Consider the following 25,010-nt stretch of genomic DNA (forward strand, 5'->3'; position numbering starts at 1 on the left):
ACTGTGTGCTGTTGAAATGTTTCTGTGTACATCAAAGATTTTTTTTTTTTGTTTGAAGGTTATTGCAAATACAGTCGCCATTAAGCCTTCTGGTTGGTGTAGTGGCTCTAATTCACTGAAACATCTGTGATGGCAGGTGCCCACTTGACCTCAGTCACCAGCCTGCACTCACACACACAACATTCAACTCTGTAACATTTAAAAATAGGCAGCAGATGTCCCCCATACTTACTATTGTGAGGTTAAACCTTTTCACATCCGAATGAAACAGTGCCTGATCACCTTGAGCTTCACCGAGCTCAAAGGATGAAACATAAAAACATGATCACACTGTATATACATGCGTAAAGATCACTGACTAAGATTTTCATAAGCCTCTTTTTTTACTAATTGAAGTCTCATTATGGCTTTACACAAATATAATATTTTGAGGTTAGTTCAAAAACAGAGAGCATATGGTGAACATATGGGTGAATATCAAGGAGGCTGTTGAAATGTCGTTGAAATTAAAAGCTCTGCTCTGGCTGTAATATTGGCTTTTTATTAAACTCACTTGGAAGTGAGCAAATACTTCTTCCTCAATATTGCTTGAAGATATTTCAAACATTTTGCACTAAATGTTGTTTGTTTTCCTTAATCATTGTTTATATCTTGGTTTATGGACATACTGTAAGTAGATTTGTATAGTTTTGTATAGACTTTAATTCACAATTGAAAAAAACAGAGTACTTAAGTATGCTCTTAAGGTTCTTTTAATTGAGTGTTTCCATTCTATGCTACTTTATACTACTGCTGCTACTACATTTCAGGGAAAAGTATTGTACTTTTTGCTCCATTACATTAATTTGACAACTGGAGTCATTAGTTATATTACAGATTAATACTTAAAGATCTACTCCATAAATTATGGAATAATTATTTGTGACTGATTCAGGTTTTCTACAAAAAAAAGTTCAGTTAACTAGTTGAAAATTGTTAAAATGACATCTACTCCTTCTACCTTATTAAAAAATCCAGAATCTATGAAAATTAAATTCAAAAATATATGACTGCTGGACACAAGACGTCTCCTCCTTCACTGTAAAGTCTATTCTCAGTGTTTGTGCGCTGGAGGCTACAAGTTTCCACATCACACTTGTGTAAGTTGTATACTGAACCACAGCTGGCTCCAAACTAGTCGTGATGTCACAAATCCTGCTCGTACACGCCTTAAAATCAGATTTTCAGAGCACAGAGGAACTTTTTGCTGATGAATGTGAAAACAGCCTTCTAGTGTCAAACTGCACAGACATCATTCTGCACAGTGAAGCTCAAACATCACAGTCAGGTAATAATAAGAAAAACACAGTTTTGAGTTGAGGGGGACTTTAACATGCACATTATTATTTCATAGAATATGATGCATTGTTATAGAATAGTATATAAAGTTAAAATAACATGTAGAAACACAAAATGATAAATAATAGAACTATTAATAGCAATAAATTGATTAAAAATCAATGCAATTATGCTCACGCTATATGTCAGTGCATCAGCAATAATATAATATATAATAATACTCTGAAAGAGGCCAGTGTACATGCAGTACTTGAAGTACATTTTGCTGATGATACAGCTAGACTTTTACTTCAGTGAAATGTGAAAGCAGTATTTTAAAACTGAGGCATCAGTATGTTTACTGAAGTAAAGGATCTGACTCCTCAACACTCATTATGTTTTGTTTGCAGTTCGATTCACAAGGTCTAAATCAGGGTCAATAACAAACTGCTGTTTCTTAAAGTTTGACTGTCCTCAGCAAAAGCAGAGAGAAAGATAAAAGAGGCACATCTGTAGTGTATTATTTCTGAAAATTAAAATCAATATGCCATTATCCACGCCAAATTTGATGGCAAACTTTTAAGAAACTGCTGTTGTCCAGCTGCTCAACTTTATTTAGAGGAAATTAAAATAAATCACAAAAATCTGGAGGTCAGTGACAGAGAAGAAAAAAAAAGTATTTCAGAGGTTGCAGGATCAGTGGAAGCAACGTTCCTCTGCTTTTCTCATTTCAAAGTGAGTGAATGTGAGGCGGAAGACTGTCCTTGTCAATCATCATGCAGCAGGGGGCCGGATCTACTGCTGGAAGAGTTTCTTTGATTGTATTAGTGTCAGTTTCTGGAAAATTAAGAAACCCCGAGAAGCGGTGAAGGATAGCACTCTGAATGTTGCAACATCTGAATCGACTTCTTTAACTAGAACATATACAGCAAGATCTCAGTACAATTGTAATTAGATTTCATCTCAATACAGGCTTTGGGCATGATAGAAAAGATTTTTAGAGATTGTTCAACCGTTTCTAAAAAATAAATTAGTGCTTGTTTGTTAAGAGTCTTGCGTTTTACTCCATATTATTGTCCATATGACACCAGATTTAAGCAGATAGGTTTAATCTTCAACATCTTTTATGGAGCGAGACATTATCCTCTCTTGCTGCCCTTGTTTTAAAATATAAATCAAAAGTAAATCTTACAGGCAGGAGACAATGTAGATGAACTGTTAATAATAACATTTCTCATCTCTGTCACTTCTGAAGGTGATTATGTCTCCGGTTTTCCGCACAGTTACACGATGTGTGGCCTACACACTTTGATATATTATTGTCTTCTTGTAGCATCTTAGAGAAACATGTCGCCTAATTAATCATTAGAAAAATGTTAGTTGCATTTGTAACATCACAGAACATTGGAGAGAATTCATGTAAACAGCTGATTTTTGGCACCAAGATCAAATTTTCATAAGTTCATCTTTTGCTTGGAATTCGTTGTAAAGCCCAGACTGGAGCATAAGAATATAAAAATCTTTTATAAATGAGGCTCGTTGTGTTCACAGTCTGAGGGCATTAGTATGCAAGTCTGGAGTGTGACTGCGTGTGTGTGTGTGTGTGTGAGAGAGAGAGAGACAGACAGCGCAAGAGAGAGAGAGAGAGAGAGAGTGTGCCGTGTGTCTGTGTGTGCCCCAGGCCATGTGTTACTCTGCTACCGCTAATGAGCCCATTCACTCTGCAGCCCAATCTACTGAACACCACACACACATATACACACACACACACACACACATACACGCGCATATCCGCAGGGACGCTGGGACTAGAGATGCTGCAAGCGCTCCACTGGCTATATCCCCCATGGAAAGCAACACACACATTCACACACACACTGTCTCTCTCTCACCCACACTCCTCACACCATCCATACAGACACACACACACGTTTAAAAAAAAATAAAAAAATCTTGCTCTAACAACCTCACCCACATGCCAATCGTTATTCTGCTACCACACACACATACAGCCACCCACCCGATGCACCCCACCACAGTGTACATTCATTTTTATAACATTTCTGCTCTCTAATCTTTAAAATCTTTGCACTATCTGCCTCCCTGTGTTTTCTTCATTATGTCCTACGTGCATATTTCATCATGTGGGCTATACCCTGGTGAAGAACACTGCCTGGAGTTATATGGATTTGTCTTTTCATTCTAATTATTTTAGTAGTACTAGCACTAGTAAGGGAGGTACTCACTGATTAAAGTAGGAGTGGTAAGTAGGAGTGGTACTGGAGCACTAATAATAATGTAAATTTAGTTAGTGCCATCGTTACTGTTGAATACAGATGATTTTTGAATAAGTTCCACTTGATTTACAGGTTCATTATATTCATGACTGGGATGAGCACTGGCTTCAAATTTCAAAAATTCAGTATGTGACATGAAAGTCTGAAATCAATAGACCGACTCCAACAATACAGTATAACTCAAAAGAGATGAATGTGCTTGTATTCATGGTCAATAATATAACTTTTTTCTTGTATACTGTATGTTGCCAAGTCAGTGTAGTCTGGAGGCTTAATAGAACGTTTTTGGAGTAAACATACTGAAATGTTTTTGGATAACTCCACCAGTAGCTGCTTTACCATCGTTCTCAGCTCTGTAGCACTCTGACAAGTGTGTTCAGAGTAACTCGTCTTGCTCATCTTGAGAAAAAATTACACTTTTTACAGCTGCTACAGCTAATGTCTATAAATTAAGGTAAATTGGCTGATATAAACACAGACTGTAGAAACACTTCAGCAGTTGAAGTCACACAGATGACATTCAGTCTGAACTACCTGAAGTCTGGTCACAACATAAAGTTAATCAAAACACTCAGTTCACAGAGAAATGCACACAGCACATAATCAGAAACTGTGCCTTTAAATGAGTCGTTTGGACTTCCGTAAGGTTGTGATGTCACAGCTATATGCTCAGCGTTTGTATCCTGAAAGACACAAAATATGTTTATTGATGTTATTTACCTCATTTATATGCACTAGTTTCATTTCATCTCAGTGAGAGAATCTCTACTGCGTTTTGCTGTCGTTTATGGTCGCACTAGTGTCTCTCCTCTCATCGGCTGTCTGTGTTTCACTGGGGGCGGGGCTTAACCCACACACACACACACACACACACAGCGGAACAGAGGAGGGGTAGACAGCGGAGGAAACAATGTACAGTAGTTTGATGTCAGGAAGCAAATTTGTCATTGCCATAATCCTCCCCGATGAGTTTTACCTACAATAGCTACAGTAGGCTACGATCTGCTTCCTGTTGGCCTGGGTGTGTGTCACTCAGAAAACAGTCAGCCAATCAGAAGAAAGGGTCATGAGACAGACACAAAACAACTTGTTCTTTCTAGAGCTCCAGAGAAGAGATGTAAAACTATATTGAGATGATTTTTGGTACTTAAAACCACAAAAATATCCTCTTATGGATATCAAAACTTAAAATAAAACACCTTAAAATGCAGATGAATTGATACTGTATTATTATTACTGAGGCATTCATGTTTAAGTACTGTAGCATTTTACCGTTATAGTTCGTTAAGATGTAGCTAATTTTAAGACCTTTTACTATGGGTCATATTCATTTCATTTGTAAAGTAACAAGTAACAATATTTTTCAAATAAATGCAGTGGAATAAAATGTACAAACATTCCCACTGAATGTGGTGAGCAGAGGTATAAAGTAGCATAAAATAGAAACACTCAAGTTTCACTGTTTCACCACTTCCACCACTGCTAACCACTAATACACTGTCTGGGAACATGTTAGTCAGACATAACAGCTCACCAAGCTAGCTAGTTAGTTCAGCCACTAAAATTTCCAAGTTATTCTGGAGACGTATTTATACCATCGGTTCCTGCCATGTATTTTAGTAGTGCTTACTTTTGTTCATAATAAAATGAGAATTATTTGTGGTAAATTGACCCACTACACTCCAGATGTTATACATATTTTTCTTCAAAACTCAGGATAAGAAAGATCTATGCTCCTCACCGAGTCACTCCCATCATCCAACACTCCCCACTTTAGTCTCTCAGGTCTATCCAAATAGAAGTAATACATTATCAGATCCACTGAAATGTGCATCACACTGATTTGTTGTTGCACGCCGGCTTTTAAGCTTAAATTTACTTGTAGCATGTTTGGAGCAGTATATCTGAACACTGGGTTGTTAACATCTGTAATTCAGTTTGTTTCGCCAGGTCAGATTAGAGCTTTTGAAGTCTCATGGAACCAAATCAGCAGCACAGAGACCTCTGAGGTGCTGGTGACAAGGGTTTACAGATAAAATGTCAACAAATTGTGGTTTTCAGTTCTTAGTACTTCAAGCTTACCTGGTATAAACACCAGAGAATAATTTGTTAATTAGTTATTTAGCCACAATGATTAAACTGCTGGAATGCAAAGCTACTGAAAGAGAAATCAATAGTCTCACTTCAGCTTTTCTTTAATGTAACACATCGGAGATGAATACGATCACATTCATGATCAATAATACAAACATGTCGGCAGGTTAAAAACACAGGTTAAGCAGTGTGTGTGCGTGTGTACATGCCAGTCAGGTGCATCAAGTGTGACATGAGTTCTAATGTGAAACACTTCTTCAAACACTGTCACTCCTACTGCTGCCGGGGAGCATTACACTACATATGTAGGAATGGAAACCTATTATAGCCTTCCCCACAGTACTGCCCCGGGCAAACACACACACACACACACACACACATTTTGCTGAACACTGGAATCCATCTACCACTGTGCTTGTCAAAAGGTGAAAAAGTTTTTTTATTTTCCAGACTTGAAATTCACAATTCATAAACACACACACACAAACACACACACAGCCTTCTACAATAAATGTGCTGTGTGTGTTTGTCAATACTGTATTTTTAGCCGGATTAATTACACTATCACGCTGTTTATCGATGTACGTATGAATGCTATTCCTCCACTTCTGGTACAATTATGTACTAATGCCTTGTTAGTGGGTCAAATTGTTGTGTATATGTGTAGACTGGAATAGAATAACTACAATAATGTCATAAATATCTACATATCATAGGTTTACACACACTGCTAAGTCAGATAAACAAGCACACATACAAGTATGCACACGCACGCACATGCTGGAGTGTCCACACACACGGAAAAGAGTGTGAGTGATTGAGAGAGAGGCAGAGAGAGAGAGAGATTGTAAAGCCAGCTGTGCGGTGGGAAGCCCTGCCAAGTGGAGGGCAGAACCAGCGAGCTGAAGGCAGATGATAAGATGACAGATGAACTGAGCCCAGATGGCCTCCACATCTTCACTTCACAGTCAATACCGTTATAATTCTGCATATTTTCACTGCGCTCTTTGGTCATATATACCTATGGAAGCTTGACTGCAACTGCTGTTTTTCAGCAGGATCCTCCTGCCTCAAACTCAGTTACATCTTGTCTCAACTGGCTGCTGTTTATCTGAGCCTGTCTGGCTCAAAGCCACCCGCTCCATTGTCTTCAGAGGCTGATCAATTCAGTTTTCCAGCAGAAGCGATTGGAAGAGGAGGAAAAAAAAAAAAAAAGCTTTAACTGTCTATTGTTTGTTGATTGTCCTCCTTGTGTTCAATTCGTGCTGGTTAATTCATGGTGACACAATCCAAACTGAGCAGTACAGTGTAACACAGATGGACCCTGAAGGCTTTAAGAGACCACATGGTGAAAAGCATAATGATTATACGGGATGTTAATATCAGATTCCTCTGAAATCATGAAGAATGAGACAGAACTTTATATATAAATAATAATAGATCCAGGTAATCAATATGTGGCCAATATTTTATTACACTTTAACACAATACAAGTCAATATGTTTTAACTACATAACCAGCAAACATAATTATCACTGACTGCTCTGACAGAAGACTTTAATCAAACATTTATATATGCAGGGCTGTAGCCAGGATTTTAGAAACACTGAGGTCATGAATTCCCCCAGTGCAACATTTCCTACTTTGTTTTTTTAATTAACTGTTCTAGTATATTATCTGCAAAATGTATCTCCCCACAGTCAGGTACTGTATGTTATTCTGGTTTAGTTTATGCCTAAAACTGCAAAAAAAAAAAAAAAAAAAGATATTTAGTCTTAAAAACATCAACCTTAAAAAAACAACATGTGTTATGTATATTTCTGTAATTGTAGAATGTAAACAGAAAGAAACAGAAGAACATAGCTGAGGACATGACATCAGTGTCTTCAGTGGTTGCTACAGCCTTTATATTAAAAGTTCTATATTTAAAATGCGGACAAAATTGAAGACATAAGTTGTTGTTTTCTGTAATCTTAGTGCAATTTCCTTTTCTCTGTTTGGTTGTATTACTGTTGTTGTTTGGGTCAAGTCAGTGTAATATAAAATATAAAATCCACCCATGTGTAAAATGTACAGATTTTCACTACCCTGTTAATATATTTCCAAAAACCTAAAATGAAATATTAAATCAGAGCCCTCTTGTTCTTCAAGAGATACTCTCTTGAAGCCCAGTGGAGGTTGAGGAGTTCATGAAGGAGGCAAGAGCCTTCAGGGTGCAATCAATACAAACAGGTGGTAGATAAGCTACTCACTCAAGTCAAGGTTAAACATGAAAAGTCTCAGTCGAAAGACAGAAAATTCTCCTCAGATGCCCACTCACGTGACTAAACAGTAGCCTGAAGTCTGGGGCGAGAGGAGCAGAGAGGATGGTAAACTCCAACCATGATCTGCTACCACATCCAGTATCCTGATAAACCAGCAGCAGGCCATGAGCATACTGTAATACTGGAGCTCTCACATCATGTTTGGACTTCAACCTGACAGAAAACAACACCTCAAATCAAATTGACATTAAAGTAAAGATACAGGTAAAGGTACAACAAAAAGGTCACCCTACCACTGAACTTTTTCACTATTGGACCCTGCTATGACTACTGGACCAAATGGACTGACACAGATATACAGACTAAGTCTAGAATACATCTAAATCAAATGTATTGTTGGTGCAAGTTTTTTGCTTTCTGCATTTTTTAACACAGTGCCGTCTGTCTGAACACAACTTTAAATCAGCGACCTTAAAGACCAAAGTGGCAAATGCTAAAAACAATACAGTCTAAAGTGTTTCAGTGACCCAGAGTTGGAAGCAATCTACTTTACTTTCAGGCCATTGCCTTTTACTGCTTACATGACTGAGCTGAACTGCATTCAACAGTCTTTTTCTGGTATCTCTCCGGTGTAATATAAAAAGACATGATTTGCTTACAGCCAGTTCTCCTCTTGACTTTGTCGATGGTGCCAACCATGAATACTGGCAGATTTGTAAGTCAACCTGAAAGCCAGTGTATCTTCTAGCTTAGCTGCTGCAGCCTTTAAGTATGTGGGTGTCATGTGGATCTTGTGAGGCCCACTGGACATATCAAACCAACAGATCATTTTGTCAAGGCTGTAAGGCTTTCATTTCCCCTGATGTGCTTGTGATTTTATCACACAAATAAACAGACACCAAAGCCTCCGCTGGAGCCTGAAACTCTGACACAAGCTATTTTTTTAGTCTTATCTGTGTTATGCAACATCGACACAGGCATACACATAAAAACCTAGAGAAAATGAAAGCTCTTGTATTGAGACCAGAAAGACACATGTTTGAGACATTGAAGATGGAATTGTCTTTAATTTGGTGTTTATACTGTTTATGCCATGTTATTTTCTATGTTCTCTTCATGCTCCGTATTGTTACAAAGAGCTGAAAAAGATTATAAATGTATGAAAGAGGAAACATCAGATATTATGGGAAACAAAAGATAAGAGTATCTAGTTGGTAATTAGAGCTGAAGTGGAAACAAGACTTTACAGAAATACACATGAATAAAAGATACAACGATACCTTTTAACAAATGGATGAAGAACTATTTCACATAGAGATGAAAGTGGTAATTGGATGTCCATCAAATGAGTCATTCGTCAGATCAGATATGATTCTATGCTAAAGTGTGAACAAATTCCCTCCTGGATGAAGTTAATGTGCCTTAACTTCAACAAAACTTCATAGAAATGTATCTAAAATGTCCAGCAAAATGCTCGTCTGTCAGTCTGCACCAGCTGGCGTCACATTTTAATTTGGCACCGACCACGGCATTAAATTATTTCCGACGGCTGATGGCTGATTCCTGAGAAAAGAGGAGGAAAGCGAGCCAGATGTAATGCTTTCACACACGTACTCATCTCCTTTCATCTTGTTCCTCCGACACATACTGTTTATGTTGCCAGAATAAAATAGGCTAGAGCACTCAACTGAAAATCCCATTGAGGGGAAAAGACACTCCTGCTTTCCTTTAACTTCACACAATACAAAAACACAAATATATCAGTGGTGTAAATATAGACTGGTCTCACGCTTTGAGTCAATTTTATCTTTTGGCAAATTAAGGAATTATATGAAAAACTATAAGAAAAAGACTACCGCCACATTTATTAAATGTGCCTTGCACAATTTTGTATGTTGTTTACAATGCATTGGAGAGTTTCACTCGTGGAGTAAAAGAGGCATTCTGTGTCGCAAACATCCAGTAATGAGACAGTGAATAAAGAAATGGATTCAGGCAGGCTTAAATCATGTGTTCTCCTATGTTTGCTCCAGGCTCAGGGCTTCAGGCTTCAGAGAGACTTAAGTGAGCCCAGAATTCCCAGGATCATATCCAGAATTTCCAGCACTAATGACAAGTGAGAACAGCACAGCTTTAAAAGGCAGACACTCGGTTGATGTTTTTTCTCACCTTGATTTCTTGCCAAATGTCTGATCGACAATGTGGGCTAGCCCACCAGGGGCGGTTATTTGTTTCCCAGAGTTAAAATGTAAGAGCTCATCAAACAACAAGGTGCTTTGGATGAAAGCATCCACCAAATGGTATTACTTCTGTGGCACAATGAGACGCAGTTGGACTATATCTGTGAAACACTGTCTAGATGGCTGCACATCCATCCCCAATCAATCTGGATTTAGTGCAGGGGAGTCCTAGAAAATCATTATTCTCAGTAAAAGTAAGTGCAAGTTATTGTTATATAACATGCTTTTGTCTCAAAAATAAGTCTTCAGTCTTACAGTTGAATGTTTCTGTGCAGGGCCATAGCTACCATTGTGGACACTGAAGTCATGTTCTTTGTCTTTTTTCCAAGACTTTGGATGTTTTAGCAAACCTTGTGGGATTTTCTAATGTTAAAAACATGGACATTTTTTGGTTTTAAGAGGTTTTTTATAACCAGGATTCAGTAGTTCTCTTTCCTGATGGCATGGAGAAGGATTTAAAACAGCAGTTGGACCTTCGACTGTACTGTTTTATTCTGCAGCTGGGTACCTAATTTTCAAATAATGACTGAGGAAGTTTCCTGAGATATGTTATGACCACAGTTTTCCTAAAAATCTGCCCTTTTTAGGTCAAAATGAAGCCATTTGAAGGCACAGTAGGTGGCATCCTGATGAAACACTGGTTGCTGCTGTTTTGACAACAGAATAAAAATGTAACATATTGTAGTTGTACCACAGTCTGGTCAGTATCTTCTTTTGGGTTTGAATCAAGAAGAGTAATTAGTCTCCCCTGCAAGAGAGAGCTGCTGCTGATACACAGGACTCTTGGTTCTCTAATTCTTTAAAGGCAGTAAGGGAACTTAACAGACCCAGAAAAAAGTCCAGGATATGTCTGTTATCACCATCTGTCTGGCATCTCTGTCTCAGTCCTCCAGTAATCCACGTATGAACAGGCTGTTCACTATGAAAAACCGAAACAGTGTTTGACAAGCCTGATCCAAGAAAACATCTCAGTGACTTTAACACATAATTTGCCAAATTCCCATCGTCTCATCAGGCAGTGATAGGAGTTGATAGACACAACACATACAGTAGATGACAGTCCAATATAAATATATTTCATATTTTTACAACAATCCTATCACCAGACAAGAAACTTCATATTGGATCATTCCCCCAGATTAAGTTCAGTGCCAAAATTTTGAAAATTCTTCCCTTCTACAATATCTGTTTAAAGCAGCTCTGCTCAGTGTTTTTATATTAGATTAAGTGAATGTGTAATGTGAATGTTGCTGCTCGTAGTGACTACCCTGGAGAGAATTATCACCCAACTCTGAAGTTTCCCACAGTGTTAGCAAGTCAAGTTTATTTATATAGCACATTTCAGCAACAAGGCAATTCAAAGTGCTTTGCATAAAACATTAAAAGCATCGAGACAAAGTGCAAAAGAATCATTCAGTTCATTTTGGTTCACTCCCACTGCTCTCATCAGCCTTGTTTCCAGCTGCAGCAGGAAGCTGTTTTCAGAAAAACAGGCTCTACTAAACCCACTGTAAGCTACCTGCCCAGCACCAAGCAGCACACAGACAAAATGAGATACTAGCTGCTGAACTTAGTGGAGCATTTAGAAGCTATATATTTTAGCCAAATATATATAGCCAAATATTTTTCTCAGGAGATGGTGGAGACCAAAACAGAGCTAAAAAGAGAGTGAATATTCAACATACATCTGTTGGGTGGACAGTAACACTTCAAATGAGTGCTAATGTTGCATAGTATGTCCTGGGTGAGTAAATAAGCAACTGTTCTGTAAGACTTTAGCCATATCAACTTTATAAGGTGATAATATGTCAATAATATGTTTTGTATTTACATCTTGTGGACTAAAACATCAATTAATGCAGGTGTAAGGTTTGGGAAAGATGTGAACATTAAGCGCAGGTCTTTAACAGGACACAAACTCAAGTCTCCAGCGCTGAACTTGGACACACTGCATGTCCATCTACACACCATCCACTGTTTGATTTGCTACTTGAAGGGCATACTCCTTCCTGCATTAACACTGCTGGCAATAAATGGAAATTGTTTCGTGCAGTCTCTTCCAATATTAGTGAAATTCCTAGACATAGTTGGCTGTTTTGAAACTGTATAGATATTTTAAACTGTTTTACAATCTGTACTTATTGTGGTAGAAGTTACTCATACAGCCTTGTCTTTAGCACTCCTGTTGTATTTCCTCCTCCTGCCTAAAGTGATATACTGCCAATTTTTGTTTGTACGCACTTGGCCTAATCAATAATTTCCCCAGGGCATAATAAAAGTTATCTACTAGATGTCAGACCAACACTATGAATAAACTGTCACCACACAAGGGTTATTTAAATTATATGGATGAAAGAAATTATCTTGCTAAGAGAAAAAGTAAATGAATGTAATGAGAAAAATCACATCTCTGGTTATATTTCCTGTTTTATTGCAATGCCGATTTAACAGCTGGCACAAGCAGTGAAAACCAAAATGAAAGTTGAGATGACTTCTTGCCATTCTCTGTAACTACCTGCGCTTAGTGAAACCCCAACCCACCTATCATCCTTATTCTGGTTCAAAATTCTTTCAAAAACTGCTTTAATATATCTTCCAAACACCCAAGTACTATCACTGATTGCATGGTGGAGGGTCTGCACAGAGAAAACTGAAAACACACACACATAAACATGTATGTATGGAGCTCGACTCTACGTTTGCAAATATTGTTTCAACTGTGATGCTAATAGAGCAAACTGAGGTGAAAATTTAATTGAAATTGAAAGAGACAGGGAGGGAGAGACAAAGAGAAGAGATGAGTAATGATAGAAGAAGAAAAACAGGGCACAGACCGTATTCATACAGTATCTGTCACTGTGTGTGTGTGTGTGTGTGTGTGTTTGTGTGTGTGTGTGTGTGTGTGTTGCCTGAGGAACAGTTGATGGATTTGCTGCTTGACTGCTCACACAGATTGGTGCCTGCTGTGATGGCAGCCTTGAACTGAAATTACGTGCACACTCACACACACACACACACACACACACACACACACACACACACACACACACACACACACACACATATCCAAAGAGAACTACACATAATTGCGATTTCTGTGTGCAAGTGTGTTTGTGTGTGTACTTAAGTTGTGACGATGTATGTTGCCTCTAGGAGGCCATTTCAAAGCTTTGTGGAAGGATGGATGAACACAAGGCCAACCAAAGCACCAGAGAGGATGAGAGGGCAATTGAAGTGGTTCAAAATGCTGTGTTTATGTATTTATTAATAGCCATTTATTATATTCTGTGTTAGATGCTTCATTGTTACTTAATAAGTTACAAGGTGGCTGGCTTCTCATTACCTTTTTCTTTTTAAATTGGTGACATTAGAAAACAGAATGTATAAAGAAATATGAATTCATAGTTTATGATATCTATTTTACTTAAGAGTTTGATTATGTGTTTCACTAAGATGCATAATGGGGATAACTTGCCATCCTCTGAGTCAAGTTGTTAAATGAGATGAATGTGTTGAAAGAGGTTGTGAAGATGTGTGTTTTTATTGCTATACGCTTAAGGGAGGATGAGATTTATTGGATTGGAAGTTGAGGGTTGTACCAACAAGCATAACTAGATGTGTGGCAAGGATTTGGAATAATGAGATCATCCAACTACTTCACCTGGGGCATATCACCCAAGGAAGTAAAGGCATGGTCACACCAGGATTTAAAACGGCCAAATTTTGTGGCAAATTCTATTCAGTCCAACGGAATTGGCATGATCAGTGGATTCATTCAGGGGGCAAAGTAAATCTGTGTGTATTTTGTGCGTCAAGTTTGACTATGGTCAATTTTGGCCTGTGAATTTGCACCATTGACCAATAGCAAGCTGACATACAGCCAAGAGTCCAAAATGGAGGAAGATCATAGCTCATTAGCAGTGTTGCACCATTCACTTTTAATTAACCTCCCCTGTTGCAGTAAAAACTGTTCTACAAAAACAGTGGTGTGCAGACAGTTATCAGACAGGAGTCCATGGCACAAGTACATCTTCTGTATAAACTGTTATTGTCCCTTCAGCAATCCAGTTATGTTAATGAGCTAACAAGTTTTCTAATTGACCGTTAGCAAGCTTGTTAGCTCCAAGAGATTTATTTTCCCTTTTCAATAACTTTTTATTGAACATAATAGTGTTCAAAGGTTAACAAAGTGCCAGGGGGAAGTAAACAGAACAGTTGAGAGAAAACAGAGAGAATTTATGGGAGCTATTTTGACTGACTAGCACCAGCTTAGCTGGGCTAGCTAGTGAGTTAGCGGTTAGCTCGCAGGCTACAGCAGTTCACCAACTACAGCTGTCCACCAACTAGCCTTGTAGTCACTACATCAACTTAAGCTTCCGGCCTTGCCTATTGTATTGCGCGTGGATGAGTGAATGTCAGGACCATTGCTTAACAGTAGAGAATGAGATTCTACATATCATGAACACACAATAGCTTCAGGTTTTATTAGAAATTGCTAGGGGAAAGCAAATTGGTAAGTAGTTGAAAGTCAGTCTAGTGAAGTTACTGTATATTTGGGGCAGTAAATAAATCATCTATTATAAAAATAACAAAGCATGCAGTGAAGGTACCTCACCCTGGATGACTAGCCTCCCCAACAGGCAGGCACTCAGCTTCTCAACCAGTTGGTACAAATTGATGAAGCTATGAAAAAAAGCAACTTTGGAAAACAACTTGAGACTGCTACACAAAATATAGCAAGATATATTATTGTAAAACTTAACCAGCAGAACAGCAGCAGGTGGACACCTGCTGTGCTGTATTAGCATACACTGTGAAAAAGTCAATAAATGTTGTCCACCACCCTTCTTACCACCTTCAGATGGGAATGGCAAACAACAAGGTCAGCTCACTTAAAGTAGACAGGTAGAGAAGTGTAGTGTAAGAACACTACCTGCCTCAAAAAGCTCACATGTAAACCAAAGTCACAGGACCAAGCAAGAGCAAAAAAAGAAATTCAAGTCTCAGCAGGTGCCTAAAATAATCCTGACACTGATTGAGACTAACTGGCAGGATGACTCAGTAAAGACAGCAGGGCTTCATGTAAGTGTAGGAAGAAAGTGTGTTCCCTACCGCACATGGTGAGCATGTTGCCAAAGTCATTTGTAAATTGTTAATTCTGAGAGCTAACTATCAGGCTGTTGAGGAAATTAGAAGGGTTTTAAAGCAGTTGTGGTATTTCATATTTTACACGCATGTATGAAGTGTAGCTCTGAGATTCTGTATCTGGTTTCCTGAATTAATTGTGGAGAAAGCTGTGGAGTGTAGAGTGGACAGACTGGTTTGGGGTTTATGTTTTTTAGCCATGCTATCAGCATGGCAATGTGGGTCGGACGGTCAACCATGACAGAGGTTGATGTTCCCAGAGCATGGATCCCAACAACAGAAAGTTTTTGGCACCTAGACTCTACAGGGAGATTTTTTAATCGAAGGGCATCATCCCTGAGCAGCAGCAAGATAAATCCGCCTGTAGAGTCCAGACACTGATGGTCGCGGTGGCTGTGACTCTGCTGAGTATGAAGTGATGAAGCTAATGAATCTGTGAAGACAGGGTGGTGATGGGTAGGTGGAGGGGCATGCATAACACCAGCATAAACACACTAAAACAGAGAGAGAGAAACATATTTAAAAAGACGGCAGCAAGATGATAGGCTAACAACGGAGGTGTGTTGCTGTGCTATTGGACAGATGTGACCAGCTGATGTGAACAGCTGATATCTCAGTTGACAGCCAGGCAATGACAGCAAGGAAATTATGAGTGAGCATGTGTGAGAGATGTGAATGGCATGATGGTATGAGTAATAACACTACAGGCCTAAGCATGCAAAAGATAGTCTTCCTGACTGTACTTATACTAAAGCTCCATGCTGATGTTAGCATGTTGACATTAGCATTTACTTCAAAGCATTGCTGTGTCAAAGTACAGCCTCACAGAGCAGCTAGCATGGCTGTTGCAGACACTTTTCTTGTTCCACTACAAAGATAAATGATTGAATTTAGTCCACTTGGCTGTAGAATGTGTGCAATCAACACAGAAGGTATTTGACTTGACAAAGATAATGTAAAACATCATCTGCATACAGATTGAACTGGTGTTATGACTGGAGTTAACTGTAGACACAGCTAGCAAGTGGTTCATTGAAAACAGCAAAAAGCAAGGGAGAGAGTTGGCATCCCTGTTGGTCCCCCTGTGAAGTGTGATGTAACCCTGTTAGTGGCCATGGATGTGCTTTGTCAGCATCTAGTGAAACTATTACCGTCTTTGTTTTGGTACATTGTGACATGTCGATTAAATCCAAAGTCTTTTTTCCCCCTTTCTTTCTTTCCTCTGTAGCGGGGCATCAGGGAGCAGCAGTGAATCAGAGAGCAGCTCAGAGTCGGACACAGATGAATCAGAGAGCAGCTCCAGTGACAGCGAGTATAACCGGGCCTCCCGCACCAATACTCCAGAGGTAGGATGACAAGTGTGTGTGCATGTGTGTGTATAACATGAATGTGAGGGTAAAATGTATGTATAGTTTAAATAAGCATAATTTAATTAATAATAATGATAATGTAATTTTCATATGAACAAACAAGCTAATTAAAACTGTTGAGGGGGTGATACTACAACTTGTTACTTTGTTACAAGTTTGAATATTATATTGCATGTACTTGGGAAAAACTGAAAAATAAGTTCTGAAGATGATGATGAATAATTCTGTAATATATGGAGTGCCTCAGTGTTACATTATATTTCATTAAGTGTAACATTTTTGGCCATAGGGACTCACAATAATTGTATTGCAATCACAATATGAATCAGAAAGTGATATTTTATTATTATTAACCTTAATTTATGAATTATTCTCTTGTTCAATAGAGACATTTAGTTGATTTTCTCATGCATATTTCTAAATTCAGTTTAAAGACAACCAATCATTACAAGAGTCATGGAAAGTTTTATTTGTGCCAACCGTCAAAATATATTTTTTTCTGGTTCCCTGTTTTATTAAAGGCAGAGCTACAGTAGCAGTAGTTTTGTTATAGAAATCCTTGTTAAAGCAATCTTTCAACAATTCAGCAATAAAAAATACTGATAATGACATGGATGTCTCTGCTGTGACAAGTGTCTCCAATTTTGTTTATATTTCCTAAAGAGCCTTTTTTATTCTCCCTGATTCAGCGCTATTCACCTCTGTGTGTGTGTGTGTGTGTGTGTGTGTGTGTGTGTGTGTGTGTCTCTGACTGCCTGTATATTAAATGGTCTCTTCCCACAGTCTCTGGGTGCTGCACTGAAAGTCATAAAACTCCAACTGCAGAAAACTGAATTATAACATTATTTATCACATTATTTTAATGGCTCAACGCTGCCTGGTTTCATGGGCTTATGCAGACATACACGCTGAGAAAAAGAGAGTAAAATGCACAGAAAGAGAATGAAAATGAAGTGGTGGACCAGCTTCAGTCCAAACATGCAAAGAGTATCACCAACAAATACGCAGCTGTGTTAAAACAACTCACAGCGCAGAATAAAAACAGACTAAAGTGAGCTATTTTCAGATCTCAATGAAAAAGGTTTTCATTTCTGTCTGCAGAAAATAAACATTTAAATGATTTCAAGACGAAATCTGCTTTTAAAGCATCAAAGGAAATCACATCTAACTTCCCCTGTGTTTTTCAGTGGTTTATAACTGTCACAGAGTGGTGTCACACAGTGTATTAATGCCTGAAATATTTGATAATCTAAAAGCTGTTTTTTTCCCCTCTAGCCTGAGCCCCCCTCCACCAACAAGTGGCAGCTGGACAGCTGGTTGAACAAGGTCCAAGCTCAAACCAAACCCCTGGTTCCCCCACAGCAAGAACATCATGGCACAGGTTGGTAGAGACAGTGTGTGAGGTAACAGCAGCTAAAGAGTAAAAGAAAGAAAACTTATTCTGGTTTAATGGTCCACTGCCCAGGCTCCATCACCCAGGGTCGGGAAACTTTCTCTCCAGGGAATGATGCACCAGCAGCGGGTGCAGCTGCCAAGACCAAGCCCTGCGGATCCAACAGCACCCCCGTTCCAGCTGCACCAACAGTGGAACACAAAGATACCAGGGGAGCCTTCTGGTACGAACCACATGTATATTTGTTTCAAAATCTACAACACCAAATATTAAGATTTTAAGTTACTTACTTACTCAATATGTACTGTATGTAATGGAAATTATCATTTGAAAAGTTAGTGTATGATTTTATCAGTTTTACAAGACTTAAAGACAGAAATTCAGAGGGAGAGGTTGGCATTTTGAGCAATGCCCTTAAATTACATCTTCAGTGATAAATGGATGAGAGAGTGAATCAACAAATCGATTATGGATCAATGGGCCTCATGCAAGAACATTTTTATATTCTTATCCTAAAACTCTCAGACCTTTTTCTGAGAGGTTTACTCATACAAGTGTTTCAAGTCAGATTCAGCAGACTCTCTTAACTGCCCAAACATGTCATAAATCACTTGTTTCAGCCTGATGAATGTCACCTGTTCATGAGGAGGAGCATGTTTGTGAGATCTGCTCATTATTATACTGGATGCCTCTAAAAATGCCATATAAGACGACCTGTTCCACTCTGTTTGTGGGCAAGTTTTATTCACAAAAATGTTACCAAAGAGTAAATTTCAAATTTCACACTATGTAGTTTCATGTTCTATTTTTAGAAATCAGCAAACAAAAACATATTAAAAAAATTTAACACAAAGACATAGAGCAGCATTGTAGCCTGCTGTGACAGAAATAAAGAGGGAATGCTTCGACGTGAAGTTAGAGGCAAAAAAAACATCTTTCTAAAGCAAAGCGCTCATGATGGGAGGCGGTTAAGGAATGTTACTGTGCAATTGGAACTGAGGAATGCCATAAACTTGTACGTGCCTCTTAAAAACTAATCTGTTCATAGGAGTGGTTCTTGTATGAGACCCAATAATTCATGGATGAAATACATGAAGTGAACAGCTGACAAAAAAATGTGGCTGTATTCCTCTGCTGCCCGCAGCCCGAGCAGAGAGAAGGCCAAGGCCAAGCTCAGCCAGAAGGCCTCAGGGGAAGGTCAGAGGTCAAAGATGAGGCTGTCGCCGGGCCTGTTGTCAGGGCCAGAGGTCACGACCCCGAGGAGGAACACCACAGGGAAGAAACAGCCCAGACGGACAGAGAGGTCGAACAGCGTGGAGGATAATCAGAGCCAGACATGGAGCAGAGCAAACCAGCAAAGGTAAGGAAGAAAGGACAAGACCATTCTGGCAAAGCTGCATGTGTTTGCCATCAGTTCATATTTGCTTCCCAAAAGTATGACTCACTTATTTTATTTCAAATGTAAAATTATTAGTGATTGCTGTTTTGGAGTTTCTTGCAGTATTAATTGTTGGTCCACAAAACTGGTGAATGCTAGTATTTATTATTCTTAAATTGATTAAATTGACCAAATTAGCTAATTTGACTAATAACAATAATAATAACATAACCATAATAAGCTTGTTTAAAGCCATCCGATGCTTGGTTTTGACCAGGAATTATCAGTATAGTTAAAAAAGCACTGAACTAAAGCCCCAACAAGACTTGTTTATGTTGCACTAGTCTTTCAGCAAATGGGTTTTTAGCACTGAGGCCTCTTCTTAGACCTGATTACTTTAATTCAACCTATAATTATTTGGTTTTTGCTGCAGTTATTATCTGACCATCCCAAAAATTGTATTTTCTCAGTTTGATTCGATTTGATCCTGTAAGAATGACCTCAGCTTTCTCTAAACAAAGGAAAAGTTTATCATCAGAGAGCCAAATATTCTGCAACGCTCAAGATAAAGTCTAATATAGTTTTATCTTTGTGTGACATTGTCCATGCAGAACTGTGTATAAATAATAAAGAAAAAGTTCAAATCATGAATTTATAATATATAATAAAAAGAATAATGGGCTCAGAATATTAAATTATGAACTTTGGATAGTTGCTTCACAAACACCAGTGGCTCTTAATGTTTGCAGCAAAATCTTTGGAGATCTCTGTTGTGCTTGCATTCATGTGAGTGAATGAGCAGACAAATCAAGTAATGTTGATGTACAGTGGAGGGAATATTTCCACCTGGACAATGCAGACAGTGCAAACTCATTGTTTCAACTTCAGTCTAACATTTAGATTACTTAATGATGGGTAACTGTATATTATAACTGACATGTTACTACTTGATCTTGCTACAATTATTACAATTAGAGTTAACACTATACTACCCAACACTACCTGTCACTTGAGGGCTAACGGTGGATCACTGAGCTTCTTGGCAGCTAGTCACTGAACGCTGTCACTCCCTCATCTGTTATAAAAATGCCCAGACTGACTAGAAGCCATGCCAAACTGAGTACTCAGCTTGACATTAGGCTAATTAGAAAAATAATTGACTTCTAGCTTCCTTTCTCTATTCTTTTCTCCCTCAATCATTTCTTCCCTTCCCTCTTTCTATTTTTTAAGCTTTCCACATCCAAACAAGTTCAGCTGAATGCATGCTGTTTCCAATTATTTCATGCTGTCTTATAGTTTTTCATTTTAACACACATTCGCCCCCTGGAGCTGGCCATGGCAAATATTATCTTCCACTGTTTGCCAGTGTAAAACTGCACAACAGTAGCTGGAACAGCAGTGGGCGATCCTAATTCTGATTGTAATTCTTCCTCTTCTCGTGTTTTCTCCCGCCAGCCCTGCAGTGAGGGAAAAGGACCTGTTGCCACCCCCCTCCCTGGAGCATCAGAACCCCCCCAGGCCACGAAGCAAACCTCCCAGTGGGAAAACAGCCCCCAGGAAAGAACCTCGCAGCGCTACCAACTCAAACAACAACACAGTTGTACCACCAGCAGCGCTACAGCAAACCCCTGTGCCAATACCTGCTGTCAGTGTAAACCAGGTCAGTTTTTAGGAGTGGGGTACATGTGTGTGTTTCTTAGTGGGGGTGGTGGGGGGGCGATCATCAAAAACGGCAAGATAACAAGGGTAGGGTGATTTTCCAACAGCTTCCAGTCTACAGTTTACATCTGACTGAGATAAGAGGCAGGTTAAATGAGAGAGAACACACAGTTTTTCAAGAATCTCCTATTCATGCAAATTACTTTCTAAAGGGAGAAATTATATTTTATACAATTGGAGTACATGACTCAAGCATCTTAGAACTGTTTCCCCCCACTTACCCACATCTGGAATGTGTGAAGACACATGTAACATGTCCCATGTATCCCGTAATAATCACTTCATCCTCACAGTATCTGGATGATTTGTCAAAGTCATAAAACTCTTCAGCATAAAAAATGTATTATTACACGACTACTCTGTAATCATCGTCCATCGTCTTAACCTATAATCCTACACTCTGTGGTTTTATGAAGATTAGGTAGTTTCAAGGAGAGAAGAAAGAATGGAAGAAAACCGGCTTTATGTAACAAAGACATGCATAGAGAAGGACAGGAAGGAATATCATATTACAATTATACCCATAAAATGACTACAGAGTATGATACTATCCCTCTTCTTTATTTATTATCCAAATTTATATCAAAACATCAAAAGGTCTGAATATCATTGTCACGATTGTTTGATATCAAAATCAACATGACATTCAACAGCAGCCTGTAAATCTTGTAAAACCACTGAAGTAAGTTTGACACGTGAAAGATGAATGTACATCATCTTTAAAAGAATACAGACTTACAAAGTAAGTACATGTTTTGAGCTCTGTTGATCTTTATAGCACCAGTGTCTCATAATTATAATTGATGGCTAAGAAAAAAAAACAAAACCAAAAATATCTCAACTTTTTTATGAAGAAAAGGTAAACAACACCAGTCGTCAGCATTACTCAAACATCAAAAACTGCATTTGGAGATCAACAACCAGCAAACAGCAGCTAATCCATCAAACCATAAGACAAGACTTACAAATCTGACGTGAGACTGACGTACCTGACCCTGACATCTGCCACGTCTCCAACAGCAGTTTGAGGTTCAGTCAGCTTGACACTCAGTCAGAAGTTCAAACTTGAATTCATTCCAACTGTACATACTGTTTCATTATGTCATGTTCTTCTTTATGTTTTCTTTTTCTTTCCAGCAATAACTACAATAACTTCAGGGGAACAAAACACAAGACAAAAGTTCATTTTACTTCCATTAAAGGCTTGACTCTAACCAATGAGCATAGCTTTAAATGTACGTTATTTGAGGTTAGAAAGCAGATAAGATATAGTATTAACCGTTGTAATAATAAGACGAGGTGTAATGTAGAATTTAATCTGAATGGTTCTAAAATTAGTTGTTGACCGTCATATTACACCCACATTTAACACATTTCTATCATTCTACATCATCTAAATGCGTTACATAATAAAACCTAAGGCCACACTAGCAACATCTGAAAAATTCTCCTTTTTTCCCGACATAAAATTAACCTGAATAACCGGGAAATTAAGATCAGTGCTAACATCAGCAACCTCTGCTGTGGTTGCTGTCAGAACACTTGATGTGCTGCCAGCTTTAGCTGCGCAGAACAGCTGGCAGGGAAGCTAAAAGAACTTTCCAGAAAACACAGCAGAACAGTAGATCAACAATACACAACATGGCATTTATTGAGAATGGATTTTGCAGATGGCAACATGCATTGGAACAATTCTTAGATGTTTAAGAAAACTGTGACCCAACGTCTGTCAAGTGGGTGGGTTTTGCTCAGGACTGGGAACATTTTGCAATGTTTTCTTTGCTATGTCTGCCTCTGTTGTTGTTTTCTCATGTTGGTGTAACACACACACACACATCACTGTTCCTCGCTTGCTTTTGTTTCAAACAAGAATCACTGGTTATTTCACTTCTAAAATCCATCATTCGACATCTGAGAGACAATTGTGATTGAAAAAAAACAAGAGAGGGACAGACTTACAGGTGTATCTGCAGAGAAACCAAGAAAATAAACTCAGCAGGCTGAGGCTGGTCCTGCACGCTTTCTCACATTCTTCACACAAGCAGAATAAGTGTCAGGATGTAGGATTAGTGATAATGCACAAACAGCTATAAGACAGGTTTCTCACCGGAATGATCAAGCTGGCGATATCCTGTATTATTCTTATTGTCAAGAAATTCCATGAAAAGATCAAAACCAGCACTCAAGCTATCCTGTGTAAAAATCACATCTTTTAATTTGCATGTGACAGACATCAGACTGCCTGTGCTCAATTGTGTGACTTGTGTGCAGTGAATTATTACTGACATTAGAAAATTGGAGAGTCGAACATGTTTCATTTCACTTCACAGATTAGCAGAACATGCCGACAACTTGTGCTGCCTAATTTGCATGATATTATCAAATGCAGTAACGTATATATGTGGCTTTACTGATTATACTTTCTGTCAACTGCTGGCGTTTTTTGAGGGGGTGAAAAATGTCACTAGCAGACGACTTTAGTTTACATTTAGTTTTTCATGCATATGAATAGAATATTTTGTCAGTAATTGTCAGTATATTATTCAAACAGCTCTCCCATTTGTCTTTCGTATAAAACAGGATAAGAGGAAGCATCGTGGTCCGAACAGCAAAATCACACCCAAGTCCCGAGAATTCATCGAAACAGATTCCTCCTCCTCCTCCTCAGAATGCCACTCGGATTCAGAGGAAGCCATCAAAATCCCCGCTCTGCCACCTCAGACGACACGCTCTGTGATTAACACACAGACTCTGTCCAACACGCACGTACACACCCCTCTACTCCCATGCCTCGGCTCTGCTAACAGTCTGGGAAATCTTGGAACATTCGGAGGGAAGGGACTGCGTGTCAAAGATGGTAGCAGTGTGACCACTAATGGTAGCAGCAGTAGTAATAGTAGCATCAGCAGCGGCACTAATGGCAGCGGTAGCAGCTGTAACTCCCTAAGCATTAGCAACATTACCGCTTCATTTGGTACTTCTGTTCCCGATCCTGGAGGGTTAGGAGGTCAGTGCAAGGACCTTGAGTCCATGTCACCACCTTCCAACATGGGGCATGATGTGCCTCTTTCCCCCCTGAGGGAGTACCCAGAGATCCAGAGTCTGTGGGTGAAAATTGACCTGAGTTTGCTCAGCAGGGTGCCCGGGCAAGGTTTAGGGGAAAGATCCCGAGTGGGAATGGTAGAAAGGGACGGGAGTGAAGGCAGAGACAGGGAGAGACAGGGGGAGAGGGAGAGGGTAGGGGCGGCAGAGAGAGAAAGACAGAAGCAGGAAGACAGAGAGTGGCCCGGGCTGAGAGAAAGACAGAAGTTACCGAAAGGGGAGAGACAGGAAGAAGAAAATGAGCGATTAGCGCAGGACAGAGAGAGGCAAGGTGACAGAGACAGATTAACAGAGAGAGAGAAGCAGGCGGATAGAGAAGACAGAGAGAGGTTCGGGCTCGGGGAGAGAGAAAGGACGACGGAGAGAAGAGAGAAGGTATGCCAAGGTCTGGGGGTCCTGGACAACCCTCCTGTCCAAGAGCAGAGTAATCCCAGGCTGCCAGGGAGGACGGAGAGAGGAGAGAGTGGAGGCAAACACAGGAGGCAAGCAGCTGGCAGCATAGTGGTCCCAACAGAGAAACACACCAGCAAGAGCAAGAGGAAACACAAGGTGTGATTGTTGCTTACAATTTTATAACATTTTTCCTGAAAATCTCTTCATATGCTGTATTTTTAAGTCTCTATTCATTTTATTTACTCAGTAACTGTAATTTAAATAAATCCCTGTCATCTGCTTTTACTAGTTCTCTCCC

General features: G+C 39.1%; 1 protein-coding gene across 2 annotated transcripts in view; it reads left to right on the plus strand.

Annotated features, from left to right (window-relative positions):
* Nucleotides 1-25,010, plus strand: part of aff2 (AF4/FMR2 family, member 2) — a 169,347-nt gene that overhangs the window by 122,220 nt on the left and 22,117 nt on the right. For both annotated transcript variants that reach the window (XM_067598612.1, XM_067598613.1), the window contains exons 11-16: nucleotides 16,586-16,703; nucleotides 18,003-18,108; nucleotides 18,193-18,343; nucleotides 19,265-19,480; nucleotides 20,954-21,158; nucleotides 23,798-24,868. In XM_067598612.1, the coding sequence (XP_067454713.1) occupies nucleotides 16,586-16,703; nucleotides 18,003-18,108; nucleotides 18,193-18,343; nucleotides 19,265-19,480; nucleotides 20,954-21,158; nucleotides 23,798-24,868 (1,867 nt within the window). The remainder of the gene's footprint in view (nucleotides 1-16,585; nucleotides 16,704-18,002; nucleotides 18,109-18,192; nucleotides 18,344-19,264; nucleotides 19,481-20,953; nucleotides 21,159-23,797; nucleotides 24,869-25,010) is intronic.

Source organism: Thunnus thynnus, chromosome 9 (genome assembly GCF_963924715.1).
Source record: "Thunnus thynnus chromosome 9, fThuThy2.1, whole genome shotgun sequence".
Classification (NCBI taxonomy): Eukaryota; Metazoa; Chordata; class Actinopteri; order Scombriformes; family Scombridae; genus Thunnus; species Thunnus thynnus.